The following is an 18,756-nucleotide window of genomic DNA, read 5'->3' as shown; positions in this document are numbered from 1 at the left end:
AGCCAATGTACGACAATACTTAAAATACTTAAGCCACGTAATGTCTTACGTGGCTTAAGTATCTCTATATTTTCTCGCCTCTGAAAACAATTCTCGAGAAGACATGAGCGAGACCCGACACCAACTTTTGTGGATTGCGTAATATTGCGATTTCTCACGGCAGAACTGCAGAGGTGTTACGAGACGTTGCGATTACTGGAATGCTTCATATTACTTAGAGCATGTTAAGTTCCTTCATCCACGAGCAGAAACGTCGGTACAAAAGCCTCGTTTTGCTGCCCCGCCGCGAACGCATAATCTTGTGCGAGTCGCAGCTTAAATTCTCACCTTGCATTCAGTTATCGGTTCCCGAACGTAGAAGTTTTAGCAGCCTACAATTGCTCATTAACTTGGACGAGTAACGCTGTAAGAGCGCTAAAACTTACGTATGCTGCGAAGCCTGTGACTCGAGAATTGTCCCCAGCAGCTGAAATAGAGGAGACACTTTTTTTTAACGAAAACATAACTTTATTTTCATGCATGCCAAGGTATTAATGCTCTGCCACTAGAGTACACATGGCTTAACTCTCCGCCCATTCTTTCGTCTTCTTTTTGGTTCATGCCTTTCAAAAAAAGTGGACACGAGTGAGGCAATAAAATCGCACCACACTTTTGGTCAAGAGAGCACCATGCTTTGGGCAGCCAATTTGTTGTGTCTCGCCAATCCCCTTCAGCATCTCTATGGCCGACTTGGAGTGAAGACGTGCTGAGCTCAAGAAACGAGTGATTTTGTCCTCAAGGTTCAGGATGAGGGTATAAAGGGAATTCGACGGACACAAAAGTCCACCCAGATCCCACAGCTTGCTTGACTGGGCTGGGAGATTTCCTGGCACATTTCCTCTCGAGACAAGAAAGCGTTCTTGCACTCATCACAATTATTGCTAAGTATACGCTTTCTCGCAACGTAGCCTGCGACATAATATACAAGGCGGGAGTCACTTCGCTCAGCAGTGTACGATGCATGATCTATCGACACTATCAGCACCAAAGCACAAAGCACCAACGCCGGGTCTTCTTTCTTACCGTTGATATCTTCGGGCATTTCAGAGGGACCTAGCGCAAACAGTGACTGATGGCATACTTGCAATGTAGCGACAGCTTGCGAACAAAATCCCAGCGCACCTGCAGCAAACACAGGGAATGCGCCGCTCCCTACCCACGCCGCTGCCATCAGCGCCCCTTGCGGCATCGGCGCGCCGAGTGCCCCTTTCCGACAAGTGAAAAGCGCCCCGCTCATCACACCTCACCATTCTAGTTACTTACCTCCACTCCAGAAGACTCCTTGGTTGCACCACTCTAGAACCTCCTTGGTTACACCAAGCCGGCACCGTAAGCGCACGAGGTGCAGAAAAATCGTGAACCAGTGCAGCACCTTTCAAAAAAAAAAAAAAAAAAAAAAAAAAAAAAAAAAAAAAAAAAAAAACGAATGGCAAGCTCGATAGATCTCTAGTGCGGACTTCTTGATCATGCCGATTCTCCACATATCAGTCTCCGTTTCCTTCACCTTCTTCTTAATCGAGTTCTTTTTTGGTTTGGCCCCATTCCTCATGTACAGTTAAGTAGCTGAAAGCCATATTAAAAGCCCAACTTTCTATTCTGAAAGCCATCCTAGCCCAACGCTCCTCCCCCATTTCTCTCAATCACTTCTCAATTTTTACCTTGCTGCTAGCTTCCCTGCACTCGAATGATGTCCATCCCATATCACCTTGTACTTCCGATTTGGTGTATTCCCGTGAGCTCCTAAAGCAAGCCTACCTATTCCATGCTGCTTAATTTCTAAACTTGCTTGAATTTCTGATATCATGCACAAGACTGCATTGCCGAACTCAGACCAGGAACCATGACCCCTTTCCATATTCCTCTCACATCATACCTATTGTAATTTCACGGTGCCCTATTTTTCATTACCGCTGCATTCCTGTCACCGTTAATAGTCACGTATATTTCGTGTTCCCTTAAGTGCTCAGTCCCATTACTTATCCATACGCCCAGATATTTGTAGTTATGTTATTTCTAGCGTGACCTCCTGTGTCCTGAGCTCACTACCTTCGTCATCGTTAAAAATCATGACTGCTGATTTTTCCTTACTGAATCTGAAATCTAACCTGTCTCTCTCATTACCGCAGACATGTTCATCAATCTCTGCAAATCTTCCTTGTTGTCGGCCATTAGCACTATACATGGAGGAAGGAAAACTTCCTGTTTTTTTTTTTTCCTTTCTCCATGGCACGTCATCTGCGTACATCAATGCTGGTAGTGCCTGTTCAACGAGTTTTCCTTGTTTCACGAAAGAGAGGTTGAAATCAAATCCATTTCCCTCTAATTTGGTCTCGAATCCTTGTAGGTACTTCGTGAATAACAAGGGAGACAGAGGACACCCCTGCCTGTGTCCTCTGTGTTTTACCTCTGTGGGCTTGGATACTTGACGATAGTTATAGCGCGAGAACAAAACGACGACACAGAGCCCAAGCTGCCACACTTGGATACCTGTTTGTTTTTCCCACTTTATAACTACCTTGCTACTTTTATAGACATCCTGTAAAAGATTAGTGACTACATCTTCCACACCTATAGTGTGTTCAGTATTCCCCACAAGTCCTCTTGAACCACGCTGTCGTACGCTCCTTAGGTATCCAAAAATGCTCTAGCCACAGGGGCCTGTGTTCCTTTTCAGCTATTTCGATGCGCTGCGTCAGTGAGAACAGATTGTCTTCCAAACTCCTGTGTTTTCGAAACCCATTCTGCAGGTCCCCCCGCACCCCATCATCATCTACTCATGCCGACAGTCCTTCCTCTATAATCTGCATCGCCAGCCTGTAGACCACTGATGTCACTGGTATGGGACGGTAGTTGTTTATGTCAGCTTTGTCCCCCTTTCCTTTATAGATCATGCTCATCCTGCTAAGTTTCCATCCATCGGGGACTTCACCATCGATTATTATTTTGCTCACTGCCTCTCTCAAATTAGACTTCGGACAAAATGTCTTTATCAGCATAATTGGAATGCCACCTGGGCCTGTTGTACTAGGAACCCTCTTCTCAGCTCTTTCCCTCTCTCGTGAAAATGGAGCCATTGCGCCACTTGATCCATCCTTGTCTATGTGGTGCTTAAGGCACTTCTTTGTTGAAAATTTTCGGTCACCCTTGTTCGTATATATTCAATAGCTTCGTCCCCTTCTAGCCTAGCGCCTTGAGCTGTAGTTATAAACATCTGCTCTAGGCTCGTTTCAATTCCTGGGAGTTTAGATGGTTCCAAAATTTTGCAGCTGCTTTTCTGTCCTTTTTATGTACTTCTGCCAGCCACTGAGCCCCCTTTCTTCTAATCTTATCATTGATCAGAAGGGATGCTTCCCTTCTACAGCTTAGAAAGATGTCCCAATTTCTTTCAACATCACCTGTCGGTTCACCCCGCTGCTAAACATGTCTGTGTTCTCTAAAGGCTTCCTGACGTTTTGCTATGGCTCTCTAACTCCCGCATCCCACCAACTCTTGGGCTTGTGTCTTCTTTTCCGGGGTGACTTGTCACGTGCCTTAGCCAGCTCTATCCCAGTCTAATTAGATTTGTGTATGTCCACACTGTTTTATGATTCTCAGCGATTACTTTCTCAATTTGTTTAGTAACAATTTCTATTTGCCTTTCTGAATGAAAATTTTCCTGTAGTTGTTCATCTTGTCTCCTTCCCACTTTCGCAGCTCTCCCAAAACTTAGCTCGATAAGTTTGTGATCACTACCCAGACTTCTGGAGCCACATTCATCTATGTGCATTCCCCTGAGCCTATCGTACATCTTATGTGACATCAGGGCGTAATCTATCGTCGACTGCAGCCTTCCTACCCCCCATGTTATTTGCCCTTCACACTTCGCAGTACTGTTGCAAATGATTAAATCCTGCCTTTTACACATATCCATGGTCATTTTGCCTGTCGGGTCAGCATACCCATCTATATCTTCTATGCGCGTATTCATATCTCCTAGTATAAATATCTCGCCCTTTCCTACCAATTCATCGATGTCCTTTCATATACACTCAACCATTGCCTGGTCTTCCTCTCTGGCCTTTGCTCCCGTCCACAAGTACACTAAACCAAGGAGTGTCATCTGCCCAGCTACTTTTACTTAACCATGAATGCTCCAAGCATCCCTTCTCGATTCTTCGCAAACCTGTGTAAATGCAATTCTACCCCCTTTTGCCGCCGTCTGTTCTATCGCAATATGTCCACAATTCCATATACAATCACCTCCGCCTGCCTTGACTGCTCTTTACTCTTCCCAGCATGGTAATATCGTCTGATTTGGCTCGGCCCTTGTGCTTATGTGCATCGAGCTTCCTAATAACTAGAGGGGACTCTGGGTAAATGTGTGTACTACCCATCATTCCCATGGTCGCGCCAGTCTTCGTACTTGCGGCTTCGTTTCAGTTTTGTTTTGGAAGAAAGATTCAACCCTTTTGAACGTTGCGACCAGACTTGCAATGGTAAGTCTAAAAGAATAAGATGGTGAAGCGCAACCGCTGAACATTTGCCAATATTTGTTTCGTGAGAAAAGAGCTCCAAGCCCCACAAACACGCACACAGCCAAAAAGCAGGTCAGAAGTACGAATATTAGACAAACGTGTGTACTACCCATCATTCCCATGCTCACCGAAGCGCCGCGCGTTGCAGCTCCCATTGACACTAGCGGCAAAGGTCCCTCTAGTGTATATTGCGACACTCCATGCTTTAGTTGATTTCTCACGGAACCCATATGCCCCTTTAGAAGTCTTTGGCTACACTGTTGGCCCCACAGTCACCCCCCCCCCCCCCCCCATACTAGCCAGAAATCTGGCCACCTACCTTTCGCTCCTGGCCTCCCAAATTTTTCATGTTTCAGGCGAAGCTAATTCGATCCATTGGGCAATCCCTTAGAAACAGTCCCGGAATACAACTGCTGCGCTTGTTCAACAGCCACTATGTTGTAAACCTTTGCACACAGCAGATAACCAGGCAATTACGATATAGGCTCTGTGCAATCAACTATGCCGTTTCCACACAAATAGGCTCCTCATCCATCGCCCTCATGGCCAAGTCTGCCACTGACACAACTGCTTGAATTTTCACATTACTTCCCTCTAAACAGGAGTCTAACCATGAACACACATGCACAGGGTACTTTTAGAACAATTTATTGAAATAAATACCAGTTTTGTAGAATATGCAGTCAAGAAGCCACTACATCCGACTTTTGAGACAACTTTCGAAGTTAAGAATTGCGTGTTCATATCCGATCGCTGCGCTGAGAAATATTCCGCGAAGAGCACGCCAAGAATTAACTCTTGTCGCTAAATGCTTGTTCTAACACTAGGTTCAGTTTCATACAATACCTAGAGAGGAATCTGGCACTGCGATCGGCTTCGGCTTAGCAAACTGCCTACCAACCTTTTTCTAGTTTTAGTTTCGTTCGAACAGCACGAATAGTGGGGTGTGGTAAAAAGCGTTGAAGCAGTGCCTTCGTTTTAGCAGGCTGAAGACCACTAGGTCTCTTGTTTAGCTGTGATGTCCTAGCTTTAGAGTCGTATTCGACAGTTTAAACAAGGCGTCGCCCCCTCACATCTGCACCTAGTTGTAGCGTCTCATGCCAGCGCGTCCCGTTTTAACTCATTTAAGTCAACTGCAAAACGGTGACGAAGTTATGTAGACGCACCGTCAGGCTTGGCTGATTCGGCTTCATGACAGAACCAGAGGTGCATTGGGGGAGACCACTTGGACAGACGCACCTAGCGTCAAAGACCAAACAAGTGTTTCTCACTTAATACTGTACTGTTATTTCCATAAATAGATAATGTGTACTTCCGAGAGAAAAACAAGCATGCTTGTTTTGAAGTGTCGTATATTTCATTAAAACTTTATGCCAAAGCTGGAACGCAATGGCAGAGCGATGCATGCATGCCCTAGTGGTCAAATTTGACCAGGTATCCCTTGTCGCCTCGTAGCAAAAACCTTTTCCAATAAAGTTTGTGCACAAATAAATGGAGTTTCAGTGAGACAAACTCTTATCACTGTTTTACACTCTGAAAAGAAGCGTCGCAATTTTAATCTATCCTGTATCCTGAAGGAGCCCGCGTAGACACTAGCGCCAGATTTCCCTCCATGTATTATTGTATGAAACTATGATTAGGTTCAACTTTTAGCACCTTCAAAGAACTACTGCCATAACTGCTAGTGGTGGTCCCTGATCTTGAAACATCTAATACTAGCCAGACAGTTTTTCATGTGTGCAGGATGTTTGAGCACACCCGTGTTTCCGAATCGTACCCTGCAGCCACCACAGCCTGGAATCGTTCCTCACGTTCGGCAGCAGAACGCCATAGCAGTTGACCCGCCACGCCAACCCTGGAACAGATGGTGGGGGGGGGGGGGCACCCAAGAGTGAGGCGGGGGGCCTACTTACCAGCAACCCCAGTGGTAGTGGACGTGTGTGTGTGTAGGAGACCTGTGAGGCAGGCTGCAAAAAGGTGGGAGGAGGGGAACATTCTGTGAGTGGCCGGACCGCTACAACCGACAGCGTACAAATGCCTCAAAGTGCGGGCGTGCGTACGACGTTCGGCGGGTCTGTTCACACGAGCGCACTCAGCAGCAGTGATTCTCGAGACGGGGTGCTTGTTGGCGACCATGGACATTTATTGAGAAGAGACGACAAACGACGCTCTAGTAAAACTGGCCCGCTCCCCTCGGGCAGCGACTGCATTCGGACGAGACATGAGGTGGTGGTAATGGTGTACACAAGAAAACAAAAATAATGGAACAGTGAGAGAGAGAGAGACGCTGGCGACCGGTCAGTGGCCAGGGTTAAGTATGGTGTGACGTGAGGAGGCGAAGGGCTCAGTCGCCCCGGTACACGCAGGCGGTCCAGCGGTCGGGCTTCGCAACGGGTCGGGCGGTCGGTGACACGCGGCGAGGTTGGCGCTAGCCGCCGCACGCTACCTCCGACCGAGCGCTAGCGTAACCGTCCCACGGGTCGTCGCTGTGGGGGAGGAGGCAAAGGCGACAAGTCACGCGCTGAGTCTTCTGTGCGCCGTGCAGCTAGTCGACGCGACAACACAAAAAAGCACAACGCGCCTCATACGCGCCTGCCGGACTTAAAGAGACAGTGCGGCGGCGCCTAGCTCACCTGTTCAGGGGGAGACCAGTGTATGGGTGCACCTTAGTAGCCACCGTAGGAGTAGCCACCCATGCGGTCCGATGATCCGTAGCCAGCACCCCAGCTGTACCTGCAAAGCGAATGAGAGCATGAAGGCGAGTGTTGATGTCCAGGGGCTCGACAACGATTCGCAGGCATTCAGAGCGTGCAAACCGAAACCTGCCTTTCAGTATTCCGCATGCACTTAACCTGCCCAACTGTGGCTACTCTTGAGATCACTCACACAGCTGCCGCACAATTAGCGTAATGGCCATGCATGCAATCGAAAGAGAACGCGGCCCTAGCTGTTGTTTCTACAAGCAAGCAGCCTCCAGCTAACGCCTCCTCTAAGAGATGCCCGCCACATCATTAATGCATAACACCAATCATACCCAGTTCTCACTGCCACTACAGCAGCAAATGGAATTGACAGGAACAGTCAATCACCAGCCTTCAACTAGGTCCGCAGGAATCGAGCGCAGCTTTGCCATATAGCTGTGGTTGCTGGCAGAACCCACATTCAAGCACAGCTCTGGTAACTTAAGTAAACATATACAATAACTCCACCAATTCAGCCAACAATGATAAGATAAGCAGATTTTACATGAATGCAGCAGGTATCCTGCTAGAGGAGGCGTTGCTCCAGCGTTAACAGAAATGCCTCAGAGCTAAGCCTTCCATGCATTCACAAAGGCACTGCCTGCCACAAGACTGGCTAAAGCGACAGTGCCCGCTGACCCTGAGGCAGGGGGAGGCGACCGGCGGCTGTAGAGGGCATAGTCTGGAGCCGGTCTCCGCTCGTACATGTCAGGTCCCATGGAAGGGGGTCCCGGTGGGCGCCGTGCATAGGGGTCGTCCCGGCGCTCGTACGGGGCTGGGTAGGGGCGTGGCCTGTCTACCATGGCCCGGTATGGGGCCCGATCATAGAAGTCACCGCCCCGGCGGTAGTCCCCATATCCACCTGGTCCGCCGTTGTAGTAGCCTCCAGAGCCTCTTCCATCGTAGCCGTTCCTCGCCATGCCTCCGCCGTAGGGTGGCCTGCTGGAAAGACCACAACAACAAAACAAAGTCAGTCTCCCACTAAAAGATAAAGAAACCAGCCAGTGGGGCGAGTTTAAATACTTACTTCATAAAGAATGCGCTGGGGAAAGAACAGACAAGAGCTACATAGATTAAAATGTGCTACCTAGAATTACGCCTTGAGCACAGCTCTCCAACAAGGTCAACACTTACAGCCACTCAGCATAGGCCGGATGATAGAAGTATGGATGCGGGCTATGGGCAAAGAGCAGCATAAGCAACTATCAATTGGCCTGCCCAAGATTCAACACAAAACATTTGTACCACAGGCCTATCGCCTCGTACATGTATTAGCATGTTGAGTAGTGCAGCAAAAACTTTGTGAAGCTGTCACTCGATCATGACGAAAACATTTCGAATGGCAATGCTAGTGTTATTTTTATGCAGACAGAGCAAGTAGAGAAACTCAGAGATGCAGCTTACCTCGGTCCTCCCTTGGCCCTGCCCGGGGCGCCAGGCTCTTGGTGGAACTTGCTTGTGGAACGCTGGCAGCAAAATTAAAAATGCACTCATTAGCAAGTTAATGTAACACAATGTTGCCTTAAAATTCATAGCACACAGATGTAGGATCTCCAACAATTTTGTGAAAACCATGCAGAGGATTATACAAAAATTCGTTGTAGAGACCAGCATTATATAGCCACATCTGAAGGATGGGTGCCACAATGACAGCAGCCATCTGCAGGATGGGGCATCTCAAGCGGGAGGTACAATCCACATTCCTTTCAAGTATATAAAAGTCATCAGCAGCAAACGCCTGAGCTATTCACATTGAAGGCTTGCGAACTGTCGGAATCTCAAATTTTTACATTAGAACCTCAGTACTGTAGTCAAGCAACCAGAACTTGAGTGAAATATGCCTGAACTTGAAACGAAAGTCCACCTTGCCTAAAATTACTCTTCTTAGAACAGTCAACAAAGATGCATATCACACTGTTGTACCAAGAAAATTTCATAAGGTTTAAAACTAGCAGTGGTAGCTACGCATGCAGATATATGCAATGTTTGAGAACTGGCAACTATATCATACAAGCAAGGCCGTGGATTTCAAGACTAAAACCTTGATATAATGAATGCTTTTGCAATATAGCGTAGGAAATATACCTTTATAACGAAGTTTTGGGTATAACTAATGCTTGCGTTATATTTGTAACAAAGAGGTTAGAGTATGTTGACAAATCCTCGTGGTGTGAAACCATCAAGGAAAATAGTAACTGAGGTGATATTCTACATAATGAGTCATTAAAGAATCAAAAGTAACATCTTAAATAACCCAGGCCTGCACCAAATGCGCAGCACAGTGTTAGCGAAAGCTAGAAGAGCAGCATTTCCAGATTTTATTCTAAACACTTTGGGTAACTGCTGCATGCACACTGCTGGGTACCAACTACATCATGAATGATCAATTTTTTTTGTATAATACGCCAGAATTCACTATGCTTCTCTGTGTCTTCTTTGGAGAAGCGTGGTAACTTTTACACACTTGTTGGAAATTTGGTGCAATTGTTTTATGCACTGGCTGACAAAGAATTGTGCCTAAAGAGGGTATGCGCCAGTCAATTGGTGATATAGAAAAAACTTATCTAATGGGTTGGAACATTGGACGACACACTGGCTTTTTTTTTATAACACTATTACTTATATAAATGTGATTTCTTTTCCGACATCAAGCCTGTCGAAAGCCAGTTTAAGAAAGAGTTCAAAGCACTGGTGTTGGTGTGGCTCAGTGGTATAATACTGGGCTGGCACATAGCAGACCTGGGTTCGAATCCCATTGTTTCATTGACCAACTTTTTTTTTTAACGCTGGTTACGAACTACAGTACCACGCGTGACCCATGTTCCATTCTCATAACAGCTTTCGCTGAAAAAAAGGGAGCAAGCGAACCTCTCACCTCAACCGACAGTGTAGAGCCCATGAAGTTGTAGTTGTTCAGGTTCTTGAGGGCCTCCTCCGCCTCTTCTTCCGTGGACATGTGCTGCACGAATCATGCACCAGAAAAGGGGCACACCACGGTGCGCTCGTTAACACTGTCCCAGAGCACCGTTCTGCCTCGGCCGAGGGAAGAGTGCGCAGCCAAGGAGGAGGGCAGAACGCATGCAAGCAGGCAAAACTCACCACAAAACCATACTTATTGATGACATCACACTCTGTCACTGTGCCATACTTGGAGAAGAGCTCTGACAGTTCCTCTGTGCGGAGTCCGTCTGGCAAGTGGCCCACAAAGAGCTTTGTTTTCTGAAATTAAAATTGGGGGACCCATAAGCGATATCCTGTCGAAAGTGCATACTTCCAACACTTAGTGCATGAAATCTTTTCGAACTTGCTACGCGCCCACTATGTGGCTTTAATAGAATAGGCACGGTGACATGTGTGCCTTTTGTAGTGGGTGACCAGCTGTAAACCACTAAGACAACAGGATAATCGTATGTTCTGATGCCCAATAGCAATGTACACTTGTGCCACACATTATTACTGTGAGGCATGTATGCACGATGCGTGTAATTTTAAAGCACGAAAGTTACTTTCACTGTATGACCAAGCAGAGGAAGTTTTTTACTGTACTGCCTAGCAGACGCATGGCTGTGTGGTAGAACACCCACTTGCCACACACACGACCCAGGTTCGACGAGAACGTTTTTAAAACTTATTGTATTTTGTTTGCATCTCCTGATTTTTCACCAACAACCAACGACGCCGGCACTGAAGCCAGAATTTCTGCAAAAACAAGTGTTTAATTGCTGGCACATGAAATCAGAAGATTTGGGTGCTCATGCCCATCTGTGATGTGTGGTGCGCGTTCAAAGTGCGCGCCTTCGAAAAGTGCGCGTCACGGGAAAAAAAAAAACAAAAGGAGAAATACCAGAGTGCACGTGCGGTGCTGCTTAAACAAGAATGACGACGTTAAAGAGCGTCAAGCACGAGGATGCGTGGCAGGACGTGAAGTAAACAAAAGGTAAAACATCCAATGGGCAGCGAACACGGAGATTTCAAGGCCCAATGGCTTGACACCACGAAACAGTAGTATCTCCAATGAGAACGAGACAAGTGGGCCAGAGCTGAAGCAGGAGCCTGAGCAGACCAGAGCAAGGGGAATTCGAGGCAGGCAGTGCAAGCGGAAGGTCGTCACCGGACCGGGCGCTGAAGATGGGCCGTTGGGTTCCGGACCCGAGCCTACAGGACTTCCACCGGCCGGGGCCTCCTGCTGTCGGGTTCCCGCTCCAAAGGACCGTGGCCATCCGGTCCTGAACTCCTTTCCAGGGCCTGCGGACTTTGGTTCCGGCAGGCGAGCTACAGCCGTCGGGCTCCGGGCCCGAGCTGTGCGCCCAGCTGCTTGACTAGGTCGACCCTAGTTCCCGGACGCGTCGCCACCAGCCTGCGTTCTCCCGTCTCCGACGTGTCCACGCTCCTCAAGCCGAAACCATCACGATTTGGTAGGGCTTTTCGACGTGTCGCCAGCAGCCAGCGTTCCCTCGTCCTCGTCCAGCCCACGCATTGACGCAGGAGTCACGGCGTTCCGGTTTCTCATCACCGCCGAAAACCAACTTGTGGGTGAGACTGCACCGATACTCTTGCGCTACTCCCATCACTCAGCCCCTTTCGAACGTTAGGTTTAGTTACTGACTTTGAACGTTTTTGTTGGGTGTTTACAGATGTGTTTCGTCATGTCCAGTCAACTGTTTATTAAGTGTTTTGTTTTGTGAGGAATCTTTGCCTTTTTTTCTTTTCAATTAAACTTTTTGTGTGTTTCTTGGAAACCGAACGGCTTTGTCCTTATTAACAAAACTCTCTGAGGCTCAGCCCGGGAGAAAAACAAATCAGCAACAAAGAACCCTGCATCACAAACTGGCGTCCGCTGCGACAGGACAAAGTCGTTTGTTTTTCCAGTAGATTTTTTTGACGCGGTTAACACGATGACGAACACGTGGGAGTTAATTGAGTTGGCGGATAAAATGGGACTGACGGGAGCGGAGTTTAGAGTATGGTACGAGGAGCGGATGGAGAGGGAGCGTGAGCAACGGGCTGCAGAACGAAAGGCGGCGAAGGAAAAGCTTGAATTGGTGCTTAGAGCTAAGAAGGAGGAGCTAGAGCGCGTAACGCGTGAAAATAAAGTGTTGCTAGAGCGTCAGACACGCATACTGAAGCAGCAGCTCCAATTAGAGAGGGTGGACTTCGAGCGGCGACTCGAGCTTGCGATGGCGAAAAGGGGGCAGCTGGCGATGCAGAAGGTCGAGCAAGCGGTGAATGTTTGCTCCGATAGCAGCGTTTGCTGGAGGGAAGTCGATTCCTGCAAGGTTGGCCTCGAGCCTCGCGACAGCCTTACTTCGGAGCGAGAAGCTCAGATAGAGGAAGGCAGAGAGGTGGACAGCCAAGAAGGCAGGAGTCATGAGGAGTTTGTTGAAGCGACGGAAAGCTTCTCTGGCTGGGAACATATTACTTCCGTTAGCTGCTTGGGGACCTCTGAGAGGCCAAGCACCTATGAAGAAGAGCGCCTGGATATGGGCGACCTAGAAGCTGTGGAAAATGTTGTGGAGCAAAGCTTCGATAGCAGGGAACAAAGACGCTCCATTCAGAATGAGGTGTGTATCAGAACGTCGCAGAGGCCGAGCACATTTCGGGAAGGGGTAGGGCTACCTCTCAATAGCTCCATGGAAGGAGCGCTAGAACGTCATTGGGAAGATGGCAGCGAATGCCATGAAGGCTCTGATATAGTGGCCACTGATTGTTTTGTACCGACAGAGGTAGCAGCAGGCACCACGTCAATGGTCCTAGACCATACGTATATCTCACTCAGAGAGAGAGGGGATTCTAGTTCACAGGATAGCGTAACTGCTATTTGTCCGAGAAAACACGATGGGAGTGCTGAAGCACTCTTCAAAATAAACAGTATCGAATCGGAGGTGGGCTCGATAGTAGGTATGGAGAATGCCAGACAGGGTCTTGAACCTGAGAACGTGATTGGTTTTGAACCTATAATTAAGTCCACTCAAGATGAGCTGTATAATGACCGAGCACAACGGCATCCCTTCTCAAGAATCCAGGAACCTCACACGCTTGTCGGAGCGTTTGGGCTTGCTGAGGGCACCCCGAGCTTGTGTTCATTAGATGGTGAACTAAAAGAAAGCATTTGTGTGAGAGATTGTGGCATTTGGACATTCGTGTCTCAGTGCGTTTCGTGTCGACGCCGACGGCTCGAGACCGCGCCCTGTTCCTCTGTGACCGGTAAGCGTTCATGTGGCCGGCGGGGGCGCAGACACGCGTTTCAGCGAAAGTGCATAAAAGCATGTTGGCCACAGTTACTTTCGAAACGTGCGAGAAGGGCAGTGCGTCTGGTTTGGGACGCGATAACCTGAGTGTAGGGTTAGAAAACCGGTAGCTCTTTCTGGACTTCGACTTTTAGATGCGGACACAAGTAGCTTTGTCCATAGTCGATTTTGTAGTAAAAAGGTTTATTCCGGGTTTCAGAACTTTTAAATGCAATTGGGTGAATCTAAAGTTTAAGTGTGGACATTTGGACGATGTAGCGAACTGTAGCCCGGTGATGTGTTGAACTGCGTGGTGCAAATATGTGGTTTAATTGTGACGTAGTGCAGAACGCGCACTCATCGGCAGTTTTTTTTTCTAAAAAAAAAAAAAAAAACTTGAATAAAAGGGGGGCGTATGTGATGTGTGGTGCGCGTTCAAAGTGCGCGCCTTCGAAAAGTGCGCGTCACGGGAAAAAAAAAAACAAAAGGAGAAATACCAGAGTGCACGTGCGGTGCTGCTTAAACAAGAATGACGACGTTAAAGAGCGTCAAGCACGAGGATGCGTGGCAGGACGTGAAGTAAACAAAAGGTAAAACATCCAATGGGCAGCGAACACGGAGATTTCAAGGCCCAATGGCTTGACACCACGAAACAGTAGTATCTCCAATGAGAACGAGACAAGTGGGCCAGAGCTGAAGCAGGAGCCTGAGCAGACCAGAGCAAGGGGAATTCGAGGCAGGCAGTGCAAGCGGAAGGTCGTCACCGGACCGGGCGCTGAAGATGGGCCGTTGGGTTCCGGACCCGAGCCTACAGGACTTCCACCGGCCGGGGCCTCCTGCTGTCGGGTTCCCGCTCCAAAGGACCGTGGCCATCCGGTCCTGAACTCCTTTCCAGGGCCTGCGGACTTTGGTTCCGGCAGGCGAGCTACAGCCGTCGGGCTCCGGGCCCGAGCTGTGCGCCCAGCTGCTTGACTAGGTCGACCCTAGTTCCCGGACGCGTCGCCACCAGCCTGCGTTCTCCCGTCTCCGACGTGTCCACGCTCCTCAAGCCGAAACCATCACGATTTGGTAGGGCTTTTCGACGTGTCGCCAGCAGCCAGCGTTCCCTCGTCCTCGTCCAGCCCACGCATTGACGCAGGAGTCACGGCGTTCCGGTTTCTCATCACCGCCGAAAACCAACTTGTGGGTGAGACTGCACCGATACTCTTGCGCTACTCCCATCACTCAGCCCCTTTCGAACGTTAGGTTTAGTTACTGACTTTGAACGTTTTTGTTGGGTGTTTACAGATGTGTTTCGTCATGTCCAGTCAACTGTTTATTAAGTGTTTTGTTTTGTGAGGAATCTTTGCCTTTTTTTCTTTTCAATTAAACTTTTTGTGTGTTTCTTGGAAACCGAACGGCTTTGTCCTTATTAACAAAACTCTCTGAGGCTCAGCCCGGGAGAAAAACAAATCAGCAACAAGAACCCGCATCACACCATCCCCTTCAGAAGAGTGGTGCAAAAGTAAAGTTGAATGATTGGGGCTACCACCTTTGTTTTAACATGTGTCACTATTCCCTAGAAACCATGCAATCAACTAGCTCTGCATTACCACCAAAGTTATTCTGTGTCCTCATTTGTGATGCAAGTTGGCAGGGGCTATCCTGACCAACCAGCTAGCCTACCAGTAATGTTTTGGGCAATTTTACATAGCTGGTTCCACAGCATTACAAATTGCCTCATGAGAGGCCATATTCAGAGAAATGTGCCAACATTGCAAAACAAACTTCATACATATCCTGTGAAGGGGGCAAAACAGAACGCATGGTTGCATTAAAAAACTTGGATATGGAGACGTGTTGGTGCACACACGACTTGTCCGATATATTGCCCGTTGCTTTACGAGAACTGCAGAACTGTTATTCTGCCACAATAAAACTATGCTATAGAATATTGACCGTCGCTTCAAGAGTACTAAATGCAAAATAAATATTCCGCTAAAAAAACATAGCCCCACAATGTACAAATCCACCCCCCCCCCCCTCTTTCAAACGTGCCTGCTTCGGCGCACGTTTCAACTCGACACACATTCATCACACTACCCAACATCATGCGCTTAAAAATACATTCAAAGCAATGCACTGTGCTGCATTGTTTTCAAACGCTGGCAATTAGCTCGTACATGCCTCGTAAGATGGTACAATGAAGAGCACAGATTGAAGCGACTGTTTTGTGCTCACATGAGGAACCAGCAAAACAATAATCGATGGTGAAGTTCCCAATTGATGGAAACTTAGCAGGATGAGCATGATCTATAAAGGAAAGGGGGACAACACTGACATGAACAACTACCGTCCTATAACAGTGACATCAGTGGTCTACAGGCTGGCGATGCAGATTATAAAGGAAAGACTGCAGACATGAAAAGTATATCTATAAAGGTAACAAGGTAGTTATAAAGTGGGAAAAACAGGTATCCAAGCCTGCAGAGGTAAAACAGGGGCTTAGGCAAGGGTGTCCCCTGTCACCCTTATTATTCATGATGTACCTACAAGGATTAGAGGCCAAATTAGAGAAAAGTGGACTCTCTTTCGTCAAGAAAAACTCATTGAACAGGCACCACCAGCATTGATGTACGCAGATGATATAGTGCTAATGGCCGACAACAAAGATTTGCAGAGATTGGTGGACATCTGCGGTAATGAGGGAGATAGGTTAGATTTCAGATTCAGTAAGGAAAGATCAGCAGTCATGATTTAATGACAATGAAGGTAGTGAGCTTAGAATACAGGAGGTCATGCTAGAGATAACAGATAAATACAAATATCTGGGCGTATGGATAAGCAATGGGGCCGAGTAACTAAGGGAACACGAAATATACGTGACGTCTAAAGGTAACAGGAATGCAGCAGTGATGAAAAATAGGGCACTGTGGAATTACAATAGGTATGATGTTGTGAGAGGAATACGGAAAGGGGTCATGGTTCCTGGGCTGACGTTCGGCAATGCGGTCTTGTGCATGAGATCAGAAGTTCAAGCAAGATTAGAAATTAAGCAACGTGGAATAGGCAGGCTTGCCTTAAGAGCTCACGGGAATGGATATCATTTTAGGGCAGGGAAGCTAGCAGCAAGATAAAATTTGAGAAGCGATTGAGAGAAATGGGGGAGGAGCATTGGGCTAGGAAGGTTTTCAGCTACTTGTACATGAAGAATGTCGATACAAAATGGAGGAAGCAAACCAGAAAATTGACTGGCAAATACTTAGAAAACAGCAGGGGGCAAAACCAAAGAGAATTATCAGTTAAGAAGATGAAGGAAGCCGAGACCGATATGTGGAGAATTGGCATGATTAAGAAGTCTGCGCTACAGAACTATCGAACTTTTAAGCAGGAAATTGCCAAAGAAAAATTTTATGATAATACTCGGGGTAGTTCTCTACTGTTTGAGGCCAGAACGGGAGTACTGCGAACCAAGACATATCGGGCCAAATACGAAGGGGTAGACATGGTAGGCAGTGCGTGTGGAGAGGAAGAAGAAACTGCCGAACACTTGATAATGTTCTGTAAAGGGCTGCACCCTATAGTTCAGGATGATGGCGCAGAGTTTTTCAAAGCACTGGGGTTTAGGGACAGGGAGGGCAAATAGACTAAGCGGGTAGAATTAACTAGAAGGAGGTTATTTCATTGTTGGCTAAAGTCAAGGCACGAGTGAAAATTAAACCCTTCACTGCAAAGTACGAATCCTCAGCCTCACTATTTAAAGGGAAAAAAATAAATCTAATTTTTGGTTCATCAAGTATGTTGGCTTGGTGGCGCCAGCCAGCGCCCGGTCAAAAGGGTACAGCCATATCCATCCATCCGCAAGCGCGCCAAACTACATTCTTAGACGCGCATGCGCCGTGCAAGGTAAAATGCACGAGAACACATATGCCGCAGTAGGACATTCGCAAAATGATCCCTATGAAGTCAGAGTTACAGCCTACAATCAATTCCTAGTAATTGAACTTGGCGCGCATGCGCCGGGCAAAGCCGGCATTTTATGTTTAATTCGTCAGAGGGCGCCAAGAACGCAGCTCGGCACGCAGATGGTGCCAAATCATCGCAATGACTAATGTATGGAATTATGCGCCACGCTCACACATCGGAATCGCTACGGGTAAACTCACTGCGCTGTTAACAAAAACTTGCAATGAACCTCTACAGGTAACCTTCAAGACACCAAAGACTAGCAGAAACTCGGACACCAGAGAGAAATCAGGCTTCCAATTGCGAAGATCAATGGTTAGGCCATACCACCAACTATATGCGAGTGTGTCAGGCCACAAGCAAGGTCACTGGAGGCAACGAATGTTCGTAGAACAGGGCGATAAAACCACGTCTTGCGGCGCACAATTTAAATTCCAAGCGCACCACGCCAAGAAAAAAAAAATACGCAGCGTGTCAAACCGATGAGTTACGCACATTCCGAAATGGCAACAACCACGCCAATCTCACACCACTCCTCCCGTTTGACTCGTGGCGCGACTAACTGGTTCAGGGCTAGCGCGGCTAACAAAGGATGAAAGGGGAAAAAAATGCAAGGCACTTACCGGCGCCATGCTGAAACACCGCTGATGGGCGGTAACACCTGCAAAGAGACAAGAAAGGGCGTATGAAACATGCACTGGCTTCCGAAGGCTACCGCAGAAAAATCACCTCGCAGAATGAAGAGCTAACAATTAAAATTTATAGTAGCGCGAGGAACATGCCGGCAATTCAACGAGGCCTAGCAAACACGCCCGCGTCACGCCGGCTCTGAAGGCCAAACGGTAACAGCAGCAAACGTAACTACTCTCAGAGTGCGGCCCGCAACAGTGCTGCAGGCCGGGCAACTAACGTCAACAAAAAAAATCACTCGCTTTCTTTTTTGCTTCTCTTCCGCAACAACCAACCGGCGGAGACCGCGCACCTCGCTTAGGCTTAGTAACAATAGATTGCGTCAACCGTTCGCAGTAAGCCGGTGCGAGAATTCGCGCATTTGCGAGACTTTCGTCCGATCAACAACACGATCCTTCGCATTGCAGGTGTCGAAGGAACCCGAAAACCTCGACTCACCAGGTTAGAAGTGCGGTTCCACTCGGTCACAGGCACCCAACAGCACGAGCCAAGCGACGACGCAGCAACCACCTACAGGCTTGGCGCGTAAAATGGCGTTGTTACTCGACAGCCTTCCCGACACGCAAGGAAAGGTTCCCTTCCTCCTCCTCCTTGCTTCTC

General features: G+C 47.8%; 1 protein-coding gene across 5 annotated transcripts; it reads right to left on the bottom strand.

Moving 5' to 3' along the window:
* Positions 1 to 6,437: 6,437 nt before the first annotated feature.
* On the bottom strand, positions 6,438 to 18,733 carry LOC119167097 (uncharacterized). Of its 5 annotated transcripts, none has more exons than XM_075867076.1 (8): positions 18,595 to 18,733; positions 18,090 to 18,127; positions 10,394 to 10,513; positions 10,170 to 10,253; positions 8,699 to 8,760; positions 8,000 to 8,236; positions 7,187 to 7,286; positions 6,438 to 6,520 (listed from the first exon to the last, which is right to left on the bottom strand). In XM_075867076.1, exons 2-7 carry the CDS (start codon positions 18,096 to 18,098, stop codon positions 7,220 to 7,222), a joined length of 579 nt encoding a protein of 192 aa, XP_075723191.1. In that variant the 5' UTR covers positions 18,099 to 18,127; positions 18,595 to 18,733; the 3' UTR covers positions 6,438 to 6,520; positions 7,187 to 7,219. The 5 variants fall into 5 exon arrangements, with proteins under 5 accessions (XP_075723191.1, XP_075723189.1, XP_075723187.1 ...); XM_075867074.1 differs by having other exon boundaries at positions 6,465 to 6,520; positions 7,934 to 8,236; XM_075867072.1 differs by lacking the exon at positions 6,438 to 6,520 and adding an exon at positions 6,676 to 7,039 and having other exon boundaries at positions 7,934 to 8,236.
* Between the last annotated feature and the right edge of the window lie 23 nt (positions 18,734 to 18,756).

This window comes from Rhipicephalus microplus, chromosome 6, assembly GCF_043290135.1.
Source record: "Rhipicephalus microplus isolate Deutch F79 chromosome 6, USDA_Rmic, whole genome shotgun sequence".
Lineage (NCBI taxonomy): Eukaryota > Metazoa > Arthropoda > Arachnida > Ixodida > Ixodidae > Rhipicephalus > Rhipicephalus microplus.
The sequence above is the reverse complement of the archived record's forward strand: the minus strand, read 5'-3'. Positions and strand labels throughout refer to the sequence as shown.

Excerpts from the sequence above, each read along its gene's own strand:
- LOC119167097 (XM_075867074.1), bottom strand. Across the intron at positions 8,761-10,169 it reads GCTCTACACTGTCGGTTGAG|CGTTCCACAAGCAAGTTCCA; the intron begins GTGAGAGGTTCG and ends TTTTGCTGCCAG. Across the intron at positions 8,237-8,698 it reads AGGGCCAAGGGAGGACCGAG|CAGGCCACCCTACGGCGGAG; the intron begins GTAAGCTGCATC and ends TGGTCTTTCCAG.